This window comes from Sphaeramia orbicularis, chromosome 22, assembly GCF_902148855.1.
Source record: "Sphaeramia orbicularis chromosome 22, fSphaOr1.1, whole genome shotgun sequence".
Lineage (NCBI taxonomy): Eukaryota > Metazoa > Chordata > Actinopteri > Kurtiformes > Apogonidae > Sphaeramia > Sphaeramia orbicularis.
In genome coordinates, this window is record NC_043978.1 from 20,798,846 (window position 1) to 20,813,534 (window position 14,689).

Below are 14,689 nucleotides of genomic sequence, written 5' to 3' on the forward strand. Positions count from 1 at the left end.
TTTGTCCTTAGAAATGTATATATTAAGTTATTATTATTATTATTATTATTATTATTATTATTATTATTATTATTATTATTATATGTCTTTTCTTCTTTGTGTGTAAGCCTTTGCATTATGTTAATTTATTTGTTCGGATGATTTTTCCTTTTGACATCTTGATGTTTGTTCCAAAAAAAAAAAAAAAAAAAAAAAAAAGTAATCCACTTCCTGGGTTTTCTGCTTCTGTTTGCTTTTTAATGACGAATAAACTGCTCGTTACGGATTTGTCGCTACTGAATAGAAATTTTGTTACACTAACCAGAGCATCAGAGTTTTAAAAGCAATTAAAAACATTTATTTATTTTACCTGTCACTCCTTAAGGACCTACAACTATTTTTGTGAAATTTTCTCTGCATTTACTTTACTTTTCCTTAGTGATTTGTCACCACTTATTTTTATATTATAGCCTACATTTTGCACTTTAGTGAAGGTCAGATATTTTCATATATTTAATCATGTAGATGTTCTTAAAAATTCAATGTAAATTCAAAGTCTTTTATGGCAAAACCTAAAGTAAACGTTTATCAGCAAAATATGTCATTACCTGAATTTAAAAACAACGGAGGCTCTTACTATACAAATGGGTCATCTCTGATGCCATGAAAAGCTGAGAAACAGAATTTCACCAGAATTATTTCAGTGTATTAATTGGATTAGTGGTTCAGAAGTTCTTAATAGATGATTGGCTGCTTTGGGTCACTGGTGGCTGTTATGGTCTTTGAGGGTTAAAAAGTTTTGGGGGAGTTTTTCCTCACTCAAACCAAGGGTGTAAGGAGAGAGGGTGTTGTATATTGTAAAGATTGTAAAGCCCTTTGAGGCAAATCTCTAGTGAATCTCTATTTGAAATGAATTGAATTAAAAAGAATTAAATTACACGAGTTAAGTCAATTCAATTCAAATTATGTAATCCAATATCACAAATCAAAGATGCGCCTCAAAGGGCTTCACAATCTGCACAGTACACAAGACCCATTGTCCTTAGGTGCTTGGTTTGAGCTAAGAACCCCCCCCCCCCCCCCCCCCCCCCCCCCAAAAAAAATCCCTTCACTAAGAAAAAAACAAAAAAATTAGCAGAAACCTCAACACGAGTTACTGACGAGGGATCCTCCTCCAGGTGTTAATGTCCAAATAAATTAATTTGAGGATTATTTCAGGTTTGTCTTAATACGTTCTCAAATACAACATATTATATTTTTGTATTGCAGTGAGGATTTGAGACAATATTGTTTATAGGAAATTACAAACAGAAATATACAGAAAGGGCACAGGAGTAATAACTAATAACATCAACCACTGCTCTGTGGAGCCAAGGAGACCCTAAACCTGTTTTTTTTATTAACATTTCTACCACGAAAAGAGCCTGTTGAGTTTGTTTTTATGACATTACTGTTGCAGTTTATTGGTTTAATTTAATTTATTAGTTTATTATATCGGGAACAATCGCAATTAATTTAATGTATCAATAACAGTAAAAAGGGGCAGCTCTCGCCAACATGGCTAGTATCCGGCTGTAGTCCCCATGATGACAATAGGCACCCTAAAAAAAATGATATATTACAGCACATTAATAAAAAAGAGAGAGTTAAGGCAGCTGAGAGACAAGATAAATCAATAAAGATAAAAAGATAAAAGAGAACAGTTCATGGTAATATATTTCTTGGTGTTTTTGCACCACAGAAATTATATTTCCACCTGTGTAGAAATACGCATGCACAAATTTCCAAAAATGACAACAATACAGTGTCCATTCAGAGAGTTTTATTAATAAATCTGGTGAGCATACACATAATTTAAATGATTTTATTGTTTCAAAAGGATTCCCTTGTAATCTTTTCTGTATTTTTATTTACACTTGCCCTACTTTAGTGACAATGCTTAACACAACATATCATATATACAGTATTCAATTCACTATATGACCAAAGTAAAAATGAATTACCCCAATTATTTTAAATTATTCTGATGATTTCTTTAGCTTTATTAATATTCCTTGGCCTGTGCTTATGTTTATGTGCAGTATTAATGCATTCTTAATCAAACCATTCCCATTAGATTAACTCAAATTCAGCGTTCATTCAGAAATTCCCAAAAATGTTTCATATCAGGCTCGACTTGCAGTTTTCTAAGGGCTGATGTTTCCCATGGATAATACACTTCACTGGACACAAACCTGACTGAATCCAACAATCCTAAAGTCACCAGGAGAGTCCAGTAGTGGTTAGTCATTACTCGCTGTTTTAGCACCCTAAGGCAATCTGGTTAGGAAAATGGAACAAGCTCCTCCTTGTACGTTGCTAAGTGACAACCCGGGGGGGTGCGGGGGTGCAGGAGGCTGAAAGACCAGAGCTCGGTGAAGCCATGAGGAGTGTTACGGGGCCGAGGAGATGCAGCACCAACGCCACCTCCTGCAGGGGCAACCACACTGCAATCAGAGCTCCCCTCTGGAGAGAAAAGGAGGTGGGGGTTGACACTCCAACAAACTGAACACTGGACAAATACCTGATCCAGATAATGTACAAAAAATTATCAGTAGGGCTGGGTGAAAACTACTGTTACTGCATTGTAACTTTATAACACATAATAACCATTAGAAAATGTTTCACTGTCTTAGTTGATCAGATTTTGATGTTGAACAATTATTATTCTAATGGTTTTTACTGTTCTACCTCTAGATTTGCGTAAATCTCCACTATTTAATAAGTGTTTGTCATGTTTTGACCACAAAGAAAGTCTAAAACCACAAATAATCTTCTTTTACATTGCTGAATAGGAACTCTGCTTGCTCTAATTTTCTTTATTTTGATCTAATGTTGTGAAACCTAGTATACAACATCAACAAAATCAATGCTAAATCACATAATCAGAGACTACTAGACTGTTTTTGTCATGGTCTTACTCTTGTTTTTTTTTGTCTTGTATGATAATCTGAATCCATACATAATCATTCATTAAACTTGCAAGGAATAATGATTTGACATTTAACGTGCTAAATAGAAAAACTGAAATGAAAATGTTTATTGTCGCCTTCATTCCCCAACCCTATTTATCAGTACATGTTATATCTTTCCCGACACCGGTGTTGGTTTAAATGTGTTCAGTTTTAGGTGTTTTCATACCCAGGCCACTGGCGCCTTTTGTCAGTCAGAGGGACATAAATCACTCCCATTAAAGCTTTCTTGAGGAAGGTCCCGTCGCTCTGCCGATCATACTGCTCTAAGACTTGACTGCCACCATCTGGACCCACTGGGAGAACCAGTCGCCCACCCGGCTTCAGCTGCTCCAACAGCTTCAGCAGCGGACATGAAAAAGAGTAAATGCTTCACATTAGTTGACTGTCCATTTGGAGACACTTCTTTTTGTATCGTTACCATAAATACACTGTACTATTGAATATAATACAGGTAAGCTCATTATGTCTGTGGCAAATTGGTGTAAAGGACTATGTGAACAATTTCTATTCTATTGTAATCAGCTCAATTTCAATGAGAGCAAATCTATACATGTTCTTACTGCTTTAGGAACAGTAGCAGCCGCTGCACCAACATGAATGGCATCATATGGTCCTCCATCCGGGTACCCCAGCCTTCCATCTCCCACTGTGGACATGTAACATTGTGACTGACTTTGTCACGCACTTTAACAGTTTTTGCATCTATATCTGAGACATCAACTGACTCACCAATAAGTTTAATGCGTCCTGAGGAGAGCAGCTCCGGGTCATCACTTTGAACATTTTTTATTGACATTTGGACCAGTTCATCGATGTGTTCAATGCCCACGACTCTACCAGTGGGACCTGTCTACAAATGTCAGAAAAATATAACTATATGTCAATTCACATCGAGCCTCTCTAGGAAATATACTGATTTCTGGAATTTACCATTCTTGCAAAGCAGGCAGTCAGATAGCCACTTCCTGACCCCACATCCAGAGCCGCTGCCCCTTCGGTGAGCTTGTCACTCAGCAACTCCAAAGCATGAGCATGCTGTCAAACCACAGCCCAAAGGAAAAATTCATACAGAGGCAATTCTGAATTTTGTCCAGATGTGTTATTTGTCATATGCTCTACACTTATGCTATTAGGTGTTACTTGATGTTACTCACCATGTGTGGTGCACTGATTGTTGCCCTATAGCCTGTGATAAGAAATGCAACACAAAGTCTTGACATATTTGTCAATTTTACTGTAAAGAATTACTGAGTAGGTGCTTATCTAACAGTTTTTTACTCCACAATGAAATTAAACATTTATCTAAAGACCTGTCACTGATGAGCAAGTGATATAAGAGTAAGAATTAGTACCTATAGACTGAGGAGAGTCTGCATAAGGATAATCTCTGGAGTAGATCCCTCTGTCTGTTGCCAACATGGCATCGAACACTCTGTCACTACGGATCACCCCATGATCTGGAACAACAAAAGAATTGGTCAATGTGGAGTGTGCTCAAGAAAAATTAGCAAGTCTGTCCAATGTGACATTTTTACCAAATTATGCAACACTGCTTTCAAAACCTTACTTCTGCTTTCAAAACTTTATGTAGTAAAAGTGTAGAAGAAATAGCATCAAAACATACCTAAAAGTGCCACCGATAAATATGCAGAATCGTCAATTTCAGAATAATATATATTACTACATTATAAATTCTAAAATATATCATTTTTATTCAAATAACAACAAAACCACATCACAGCATCAAAACCTACTGAAATTTGTAGAAAACTCTGCATTTCAATCTGTAAAGTACTTAAAAATAAATGTATAGTAGTAAAAAGCACATGGTTTGCCTCTGAGGTGTAGCTGAGTAGATGTATAAAGTACCGGAAAATGGAAACACTCAAGTATAGAATAAAGATAAAACTTCTACTTATAAATATGTAAAAATATTTAGTTCTATGCCATCAGTGTATCAGAAGTCAAGTTCCTAATATAAAAGGTACAGTGTTATTGTCATTAGCTTGTATTGTGCATGCATATTGTACAATTAGGGGCTGGTCTATGAATGCTTGGGTTTGTAGCAATAATTTATACTTGTCCCTGTAAAATAACAACTAAATAAAATATTACCCCTGAGCCTGCTGATGAGCTCCGGATGCGTTTTGCCGCTGGACATCCACGCCATAGTCCGGGACAGCAGCACACCCATAGGGACTGCCACTACTGCCAGGCGCAGAGCTGCTAGCATCTCCTACACTGGGTCTCCCTGCAGTGACATGACGGTCAGCCCCGCAATCCCTGAGCACACAATGCACACAATGCACACAATGTACACGATGCACACAAAACCGTACCGTTCAACAGGAGGTCTGGTCTGGTCTGGTCTGAGGTTTGACGTTACAGATAAACCATAGTGATTTATTATTGAAGTGAACTTGACAGCAACAACATCTGATCCGCCTTTATAGTTAAAACAATAAGCTCAAAACTGTACATTACCCAGCGTTAATAGCAAATGAAAATTCATAATATGGGAAATATCATCAAAACAGTTAATATTTACATATAATATAACTAAACAGATATCAGAAGAGGACAGTTTACCTTCGTAGTTCGCCACAGTTGCTTCTAGTCGCTGCCACTTCCGGACCAGCCCCCTGTCTCTCCACAGTGATTGGACAATAAGACAACCCTTAACAAAAGTAAATAGAATATCCAATCACGGCTCATAATGTTTGATGGGCAGGTACAGCAACCAATAATATGATCCCAAACAAGGAAGTGCGATGTTTAGCTAAAGCTTGGTGATCATGGGGACAGATAGCTAGCGAAAAGTCTTCTAAGATCTTTAGCTAATCTTTACATTCATACACCGAGCAGAGAAAGGCTGCATTTGCAGAGATTTTCGAAAAGGTAAGACGTTTACAATACGTATTTATGATTTCATTATAATGACAAAAGTATACAAATACGCAACGTAACGTAGGTGCAATTTAGGCTAGCTAAATATTGTTAAATGAATCCCGGATATTTTCATAGAGGTCGTAATTGCAGTAAATTCGTCGTTTGTGATTTATCTTCATATTGTCCGAGCATGCCTGTTTAAATGCAACAGAAAATAGACTGGATGTGACCACACTTAAGCCAGATGATGATCTTGGTAACTGTGACCTGGTATCTGTCAGCTAGTGTCTGCCTGCATCACAATGATTGACGACTTCGAGGGTCAAGAGGTGCGATCCAGTGGTGAGCTGTGGTCTGAAATCTGCTCCAGTCTGCCAGAAGTCCAAGCGGAGACAAATGCAGACATCAACACGGATTTTAAAGATTCGTTCCAGCCAGATGCACAGGTCGGAGAGCAGGTCAATGGACAATCAAATGGGACATCAACTAGTTCACCCAGCGCCAAATGGGAACCCATGGAGGACTCTGAGATCTACATAGCCACTTTAGGTACTGGCTTTCCTTTGACTCTATTCATCCATTATCATAACTACAAGATAGATAACTATCATGCTACAAGAACAGAGGCATCCCTGCCTATCTTCAAGAAGCTCCTGAAGACCCAGCTCTTCTGAGAGCACCTCCTATCCTAACACTTTCAAACATTCCATCTTAAATATTCTAATAGGGTTTTTCCCAGGATTATCACAGATTCTTCCAGGATTATTTCTGGACCTGTTGCGGTGGTCTTGCCTCTTCCCTGCCCTCATCATCACCACTCACTTATCCTCAACTGCCTCCATGTGTCTCCCCCTACTCCCCCCTTCTCCCCCAGTCTCTATCTCTATCGCTCTCTCTTTTTCTCTTTCTTTACCCTCTCTCTTTAACCCCAACTGGTCAAGGCAGACAGCCATCCTCCAGGAGTCTGGGTCTGCTCAAGGTTTCTGCTGTTAAAGGGAAGTTTTTCCTCGCCACTGTCACCAGTCACAAGTGTTTGCTCCTGGAGGATTCTGTTGGGTTTCTGTAAATTGGCTTAGAGTCTGGTTTTTGACCAACTCTATATATAAAGTGTCATGAGATAACTTTTTTTGTGATCTGGCGTTATATAAATAAAATTTGATTGATTGAGTGATTTAATTGGTTTTCCCCTGTAAGTCGCTTTGGAAAAAAAAAAGCGTCTGCCAAATGCATAAACATAACTCTTCCTCAGCAAATATCTGTGAGAGTTTGTGAAGGATAAACATCTGAAGAACAAAAGTAGCTTAATTCGTCTATTGACTCTCTATCACAATGGTTTTTTTGTTTGCTTTGTTGCAGAAAACCGGTTAAAAAAGCTGAAGGGCCAGTCTAGTGATGTAACATCCAGAGATATGTTACGCTCCTTGTCTCAAGCCAAGAAAGAATGCTGGGATCGATTTCTGCATGACGCTCAGACCTCAGAACTTTTCCAAGGTGGTGACATGGATGAGAGGTAGGATATGTTTATGGTAATAGTACAAAATTCTCCTTCAGAATGGCCGATGAAATGCTCAGTTTTTCTAGTTCTTAATTTATGTGCTAGTTGTTAGTAAGAAAACTAGCTCATTTCTTTCACTACTCTGAATGCATGTCATTGTTTTATGCTGTACCCGGATGACCTCACATGCCACATCTACGACAGATATGCTCTGAGTATGTTCAGTGGTGTACATCTCACGAACAGAGCGGTAACACACAGAGTTGAAATGACGTATTGTCACTTTTGTCTAATAACCTTATTATATAACCTCTATTCACAGACAACTAGTACTACCTGTGACCCCTGGTAATTTTAAATAAGCAAGGAAGTCTGCTTCTTTTTTTCCCCAAAGTTTTTTTTTTTAATTGAATTTTTATATTGTAATAATCATAATTGTACAATTGAATGTACATAAAATATAACAACATAGTTACGTACCCCCACTCTAACAGAGTCCCAACCCTGATGTGGAAGTCAGCATTTTGTGCAAATCTGCCACAATTTCTATAGTATGAATTTCATCACAAATTACTATATTTCACCAAACACATATGCCCTGTGATAATATTAGTAACATTATATTTATTTAATCTTTATTTAACCAGGAAGTGCCTTGAGATAAAATCTCTTTTTCAAGGGAGACCTGACCAAGAGGCCCATCAGTACAATACAAATGAACTAACAGAGTATAAAACTTACATACAATTAAGACAACCTACATACAATTAAGACAGCATAAAATGGCTAAAAACATAAAAAGAATGGCTAACAAAAACATAAAAATATTTATGAGTTATAAATATGTATACTATTAGAAATAATCATCTCTGTGGTTGGGGGTGCTTTGTGAAGTTATTTCTTTTTCTCTGTGCCTTTATTCTGCTTCTCACAGTTAAGAATTAGAGATTCTGGAAAATGTGAATGAAACCTTTGACGGCATTTTTGTTGTGAACGGAGTCAGACTTGTGTCACTACACAGCATAAAGACCCAGTTACAGAAGGGTCAAATCTGTCAGAGTGACATCTCAAAACATGATGAGATGGTGACATGTAGGGACCATTTTTATGCTTTGAACAGGCTCAACAGTTTTTGTGCAGCTGTGAGCCTTGACATCAGTAAATTGGAATAAAATATAGACTTCATTCATTCTGTGTGAATGCACCACATTGAATACAGATGGAGGGGGTTAATGGCTAAATCACATCATCTTCCTGGGTTATACAAGTCCTAAGTGAATAGAGTTGGAGTCTGCTTCACATTATCTTCTAGTGCAGCATTTTCTATTTCACCAGGTTATGTAGGTTCCAATGACATAACATTTTGTGTTTTGCAAGAAAAACCTCTCTCCCAGGCATAATCCTTAAAGTAACGCAGAATCAGCATCATATGACCCAATTTTGATGAAATTCATCAATGCTGATATTAATGCATGTTAAAATTGACAGGAGTAAAGTAATATTTTAAATCCATGTTTTCTTATCCTAATGCCCATCACGTTGTGTCTCCCTTCCTCCTCAGTGCCCTAGAACACTTCAAGAGATGGTTGATTCCTGAGAAGGTTGCAATCAGCGCAGAAGAGCTGGAATACCTCCTGAGACCATCTCAGAGTAAAGACGCAGCCGAACCGAACCAAACACAGAATGAAGACGACACAGAACGAGAGACGCACAATTCTGAGGAGGATGATACTCACAGTCCAGAGAAATAACCGTGTTAAAATAGTTACTCAAAGAAGAGGTAATTTGGACTGTATCCAGGACAGTGGACTCTTCTCCTCACTCATTCTGAGCTGTCATCGCAGTGTTTTTGCCAAAGCTTTTGTCATTGGCAGTCACATAGGCAATTACAGCCTTATTATCCTCTGTAACCCCAGCAACTGAGTATTAAGTACTGATTGAATCATCGGTGTTTTGTCCGTGCTATTCATCCCGTCAGTCACATTGCACAATGTACATGCATAATAAAAATTCTGAAATTACACTAATTTGTTGTCCAGCCAGATAGAATCTAGCTCGTGTAGTGACGTCTATGCCTATATCTGTAACAAAAATGACTGCTTATCTTAAATACATATGCAAATGTTTGTCAAGGACCATATGCAGTATCATGTAAGAGACAATATTTTTCTGTCTTTGTTGAGTAGCTGTATTCTGTGATATATTCCTTAAAACACTGAAACAGATTGTGTAACATCTTTATATTTGCCTTATTGATTTTGCATAGAGGGTATTACCCATGATCCAATAAAGAAAAGTAGATTCAGTTCTGTTAATTTGCTGACCTGTTGCATTACTATTGACAGAATTCTGTAGTCTACCAGTAGGAAACATCTTTAGATGGCAGCAAAGAACCTTTTTTTACTGCAGTGCAACAGATTTTACATGTCTGTCAGTGAGACTAACATCAAACCCTGATGCAATTGCAATTGCTAGAATGTCAGGTCTTTCTGGATTGAAGGATGTTCTCAAAGTTTGTGGGAGCCTTAGGGGAATGGATAGGAGGTTCGGGGGTCCTGCAGTAAAAACTGTATTATGATGAAAAATAAAAAAAGACTATTTATAGACTATAAAGACAAAAACAATATATTTAAGGACCCTTAACCCTTAATAGGGTACTCATAGAAACACTCTGATGTTCAAAATTTCAACCTTAGTTTGATATTTGAGGACATAGTATGACTTACTTTTGTGAAAATTTTCAAAAATTTTGATTGTCAAAGAAAATTAAGGTAAATTAAGTTACCATGTTGGTCTCTTCTTGTAATGTAGTTTAAATGACATTTACATTAGAATATTACTTTTAGAACATTACAGCAACACTAGTGTGTTGACCCATTGGGAACCACGGGTTCTAGATTCTCTGATCCAGTTCATTCCTTTACTTTCTTTATTCTATTGGTAAATTCCACTGGCATTTTCAGTTGAATAACCTCTCAGCTGGCATGTCTGGTTCTGCACATGAAATTTGACACCATGGCAATGTGGCCCTAATGCTTATCTGTTGCTAGGTGACCCACTTCAGTGATGGTTCTATAATTCTGGGCATAGCAATGTGATTGGTCACTGGGAGGCCATTATATTCCAAAATTACTAATATCTCCCAAAATATTGGTCGTATCAACGTACTGTTTTTGCTAGTCTCTTCCTTGACCAAAAATACACAAGTATGCCAAACTGCAGCAGTCAGCTCTTGACGGATTTTTGTGTGACGTCCAAGACACACAGAGTCCACCTCCCTTTTATAATGTAGGGTAAGTGCTGATCCAGACACCTGTAAACATCCACATTATCCCTTTGAACATCATTCCTTACATTAGTACCATTACTTCATGGTACCTAACAAAGCAGGTACACTCATTGTTCATGCACAGGTGGACCTTACAGACCCTGCAGACCACATTGAACCTAAGACTGTTGACCCACTATCCGCACTGGAACTGCTGCTGTCACTGTCTTGTAATGTGTGCGGAAATTACCACAAATAGTCACTTGCCCGATAAAGGGTTAGCATGTCCATATCCAAATGTGCCTTGTTGTACCTCAGAGTCGTGAGTTTTACAGGAAATGCATAGCATGTCCAGTACCTCTTAAGTACCTCATTAAGATACAGGACTGCGGTATAGAAGATACTTTACAACACCTGAGACTGATGACAGATGGGCTGATGATGGCTTTTTCATTATTTCTGTTTATTTTTCATTGTTTTTATTGAGCTGATAGAAAACTGAATTTCCCCCTGGGGATCGATAAACTTCATCTGTATCTGGCCTAAAAAAAAAAGAAAAGAAAGAAAAACACTTCACTTGTTAAGAGATTTTTTCAGAATCAGTGCCACTTCTGATCCACTTGCTTTGTTTTTACCTCAAAAACTCAGTGTATTTTAATTTGTAAATCTAGATACAGGAGAGATTCTTTTGAACGTTTTAACCCTTTAACCCCTCAGACATTATTCCAGGTAAATGTTCTGCTGTGAATTTGCATCTGTTTCAGTGTCTTAAAGCGGCTGTGAGTATGTGTTTGTGTTCCTTTTCTTCATTGGTTTTGTTTTACTGTGTGTTTTAGGATCAAAATAGGGTGGAATAACAAAAAGACAAAGAGAGGAATTGAAGTTGGACAGGATTTTACTAAATAAGGCACTCAGAATGTACATCAATAAGAGATTTAGGATGTTGAACATGAAATGTGAACTGGAACACACTGAACAACAAGGATTTGAGTTTAGGCCCAGTAATTTTTGTTTTGGAGACCCCCCCCCCCCAAGTCAGCTGCTTTTTGACACCTGGTTAAACTCCAAAAAGCAGTTACATGGTCAAAATGCAATTTAAAAAAATAAATAAAAGGAAAATCACCTCAACACTGTAAATAGTAAAAACAAAAAACAACAATGAACACAAACAAAACCAAAAAAAAGCCCAAACTGTTTATTTTTTACAGCGAGATGATCTCACTCTGGTGGAGGGTGCACTGAGCATGCTCAGATGTCTATGGAAAGAACAAGGTCTATTCTGTCAAAACATTTTAAAAAATTTCTATTGAGCAAACAGTTGAATTTTTATGAATATTTAAAATAGATCATGCATTCAGAACGATCACCACAGACACATCAGGGGTTAAAGAGGTATTCAAATCTGGTCCACTGAAAAAATGGCCTCAAGGGGGTTAAGGACTTTTTATGAATTTAGCTTTTACATTCGACATGATTGTTTTATGTTTGAGGAGTAAACATGATTTGGTCATTGGACTTTTACACATTTTTGGAGGATATTCACTCTTATGGAAAATGTCATGTCACTGTGACGTCTTGCTCTCTCCCAAAAACCACACCCCCGCCTGTGAAAGTTTCAACTTTTCAGCCAAGTTGTCCGCCATTACGTGACCACCGCGGTGCAGGTGCAATCTCCAGGCTATTTTGAAAAGGTGAGCGTCTCTGAAATGGTATAAACGTTTATGGGAATTGGAGAACGGCACACTTAATCCAACATCTTGTTTCTGTTTCTGGTCTTGCAGGAGCTGGACAACTTTCCGTTAGCTGTTGCCATGTTGTTTGGCTTGATCTACACATTGAACCTCGACTATCCTCGTGACCTCAAATATACCTTTGAGGTGCTCCAAAAAATCATCATGGAGCTGGAGGGCACCACTCTTTCCAAAAAAGCTCAAGTGCTCAAGAACAGACTCTATGAATGAACATTTTATCTGTCAAGACAGATAAGCATTTTTCAAAGTGTTTACAGAGAAAAGTTTGTTTTCCTCAGCGTTTGCAATTTTGCACAGTTGCTATATATTCTTGATAGGTAAACAGTATTATATTTTTTTCATTCTTGCAGTTAAAGAAGTGTGTTTTTCCACTACTAAAGCATGTTTGTAATGTTTTGTTTAAAGTGGTCTTAGAGCTGGAGGGCACCATGCTCTGCAAGACAGCTCAAGAATTCAAGAACAGTACTGTTGATGATTTCAAGGTGTTCAGAAAAAAAACTTGTTTTCCTCAGTGTTGGAAATGCTTTGAATATGCCATGACATATGCTGTGATTTGTTTTTGCACAGTGCTGAATATTTTTGATGTGCAGTTTTATTGTTTATTTTTACTTAAAGACCTGTTTGTCAAGTATTAAAATTTTTTGTGAGGTACATGAAAAATACTCTCCACTATAGCATCTTTGTAATGCTTTAGAGTTTATCACCAAAGTGTTCTTGACAATTTTGAATTCTGTAATCCATCTTTGGATTAAAAGTGGTTCAAGATATTTTGTTTTCTTCACTTTATTCTCTGGAAAATGTGCAGTGTTTAGGTGGCACAAGAAAGATGTGGGTTTCATTGCAGTCTTTGTGAAAGTAGTATTCCATGGTGGAAAAAAAAGGGTACCTTTTAAAGTAACATAAAATAATTATTTTAGTTAATCATTTTGAAGTTGAATCCAATTAAAATGATTAAATTTTTATTGGTTAATATGATATATCTGTTCAGTTAAAATAAGGAAAGTAAAAATATTTAACAAAAATGTAACATGTTAAAAGCGCATGAAAAAATCATGTGAGTGTAGCATAAGCAGATCATGAAACATGCACATGATTTTTATGAGTTGCCAAAACATAACTTTATTTAGTGGAACTGCTTTCAATACTTCTATCATGTTAGTTCAACAGATTTTTTTTTTTCAGTGTTGGGCTGGTATCCTGCAAGTTTTATGCTGCGTTCCAGACAGGTTTTTGAGCCCGCAAGTCACGACTTCAAACCACAACTCACGACTTTGTAGCGTTCCAGGCAAGTCACGCTAAACTGCCTGAGGATGAGGAATTGTGGGAGCTAGATGTAAACAAACCAGCATGGTGGACCGTACAGGGCTTATGTTCACTTACAATCATTTCTATCCCAGAGGTGTTTGCTCTTTGCTTATTTGAGGGAAACAGAGGAGTAAAAAGGGCAAGTAAGGCAAGAGAAGCTGTTGTACCTTTTATGTTATGTTATTTGGATACATATTAGGTATTAATTTATTGTTCCACTCAATGGACTGAAAACTAGCTAACGCTAGAGTAGCTGCTGATTATGCAGAACATTTACAGATAAATAACAATAGAGCAACACCTTGTTTTAATAAACAATCTGCATAAACACCGCATCCATGTGGGCCACCATTGCTGTTTGACGGGCTATGTGACATCAGAACTCGGAACTGGGAGTACATCGATCTAGTACGAGTTCACAGGTGGGAAGTCACAGGTTTCTCTGCCATTCCAGTGCATTTTCACCGGAAGAAGGTTGGAAAAACATGAGTTACAGGTGGTCTGGAATGCAGCATTAGATATTTCCCTCCTCCAGCACACCTGGAAGCCATTACATTGTTATCAGGCTTCTATAGAGCTTAATGATGAGCTGATCATTAATTGAACCAGGTGTGCTGGAAGAGGGACCCAACCAGATTAAATACCCCTGGGTTAAGGATGGTTATGTTTCCATACATGATGTGAAGGCTTGGGGTAGAAGCAATGAACATACTATACAACTAGAAAAGCACTCTGAGAGTGCAGACCTCCGCCTAGGCAGATCAGTGCCCCCCCTCCCCAATCACCACCAAAATTTAATCATTTGTTCCTTGTGCCAGTATCAACATTTCCTGAAATGTTCATCCAAATCCATCCATAACTTTTTGAGTTATCTTGCACATGGACAGACAGACAGACAGACAGAGACAGACAGACAAACCAACGCCGGCAAAAACATAACCTCCTTGGCGGAGGTAAATATGGGCCAGAAAGGGTTCTCATAGGTGAT

The 14,689-nt window shown here is 37.7% G+C and overlaps 2 protein-coding genes and 1 long non-coding RNA gene across 6 annotated transcripts; 2 read left to right on the forward strand and 1 right to left on the reverse strand.

The window, feature by feature from the left end:
- Window positions 1-1,786: 1,786 nt before the first annotated feature.
- Window positions 1,787-5,705, reverse strand: pcmtl (l-isoaspartyl protein carboxyl methyltransferase, like). 3 transcript variants are annotated; one of them, XM_030126813.1, is made up of 9 exons: window positions 5,583-5,705; window positions 5,109-5,276; window positions 4,346-4,450; window positions 4,148-4,179; window positions 3,924-4,028; window positions 3,723-3,843; window positions 3,554-3,639; window positions 3,160-3,329; window positions 1,787-2,448 (listed from the first exon to the last, which is right to left on the reverse strand). In XM_030126813.1, the coding sequence occupies exons 2-9, from the start codon at window positions 5,224-5,226 to the stop codon at window positions 2,412-2,414; spliced, it is 774 nt and encodes a 257-aa protein (XP_029982673.1). In that variant the 5' UTR covers window positions 5,227-5,276; window positions 5,583-5,705; the 3' UTR covers window positions 1,787-2,411. The 3 variants fall into 3 exon arrangements, with proteins under 3 accessions (XP_029982673.1, XP_029982675.1, XP_029982674.1); XM_030126815.1 differs by having other exon boundaries at window positions 1,787-2,484; XM_030126814.1 differs by having other exon boundaries at window positions 5,109-5,244; window positions 5,583-5,636.
- Window positions 5,706-5,740: 35 nt separating this feature from the next.
- Window positions 5,741-9,692, forward strand: ccdc32 (coiled-coil domain containing 32). 2 transcript variants are annotated; one of them, XM_030126816.1, is made up of 4 exons: window positions 5,741-5,891; window positions 6,164-6,431; window positions 7,239-7,392; window positions 8,939-9,692. In XM_030126816.1, exons 2-4 carry the CDS (start codon window positions 6,185-6,187, stop codon window positions 9,126-9,128), a joined length of 591 nt encoding a protein of 196 aa, XP_029982676.1. In that variant the 5' UTR covers window positions 5,741-5,891; window positions 6,164-6,184; the 3' UTR covers window positions 9,129-9,692. The 2 variants fall into 2 exon arrangements, with proteins under 2 accessions (XP_029982676.1, XP_029982678.1); XM_030126818.1 differs by having other exon boundaries at window positions 5,752-5,891; window positions 6,168-6,431.
- On the forward strand, window positions 8,231-8,864 carry LOC115413760 (uncharacterized). Its single transcript, XR_003934512.1, has 2 exons — window positions 8,231-8,469; window positions 8,518-8,864. It is a non-coding gene; the product is annotated as an uncharacterized LOC115413760 (long non-coding RNA).
- Window positions 9,693-14,689: the final 4,997 nt, after the last annotated feature.

Bases quoted from the DNA above. Each gene is read 5' to 3' on its own strand.
- pcmtl (XM_030126813.1), bottom strand. From the start codon at position 5,226: ATGCTAGCAGCTCTGCGCCTGGCAGTAGTGGCAGTCCCTATGGGTGTG. The intron at 4,180-4,345 runs GTACTAATTCTT...TTCTTATCACAG, and splicing joins AGACTCTCCTCAGTCTATAG to GCTATAGGGCAACAATCAGT. The intron at 2,449-3,159 runs GTATGAAAACAC...TTGCCCCTGCAG, and splicing joins AAAAGGCGCCAGTGGCCTGG to GAGGTGGCGTTGGTGCTGCA.
- ccdc32 (XM_030126816.1), top strand. From the start codon at position 6,185: ATGATTGACGACTTCGAGGGTCAAGAGGTGCGATCCAGTGGTGAGCTG. The intron at 6,432-7,238 runs GTACTGGCTTTC...GCTTTGTTGCAG, and splicing joins GATCTACATAGCCACTTTAG to AAAACCGGTTAAAAAAGCTG. The intron at 7,393-8,938 runs GTAGGATATGTT...CTTCCTCCTCAG, and splicing joins GGTGGTGACATGGATGAGAG to TGCCCTAGAACACTTCAAGA.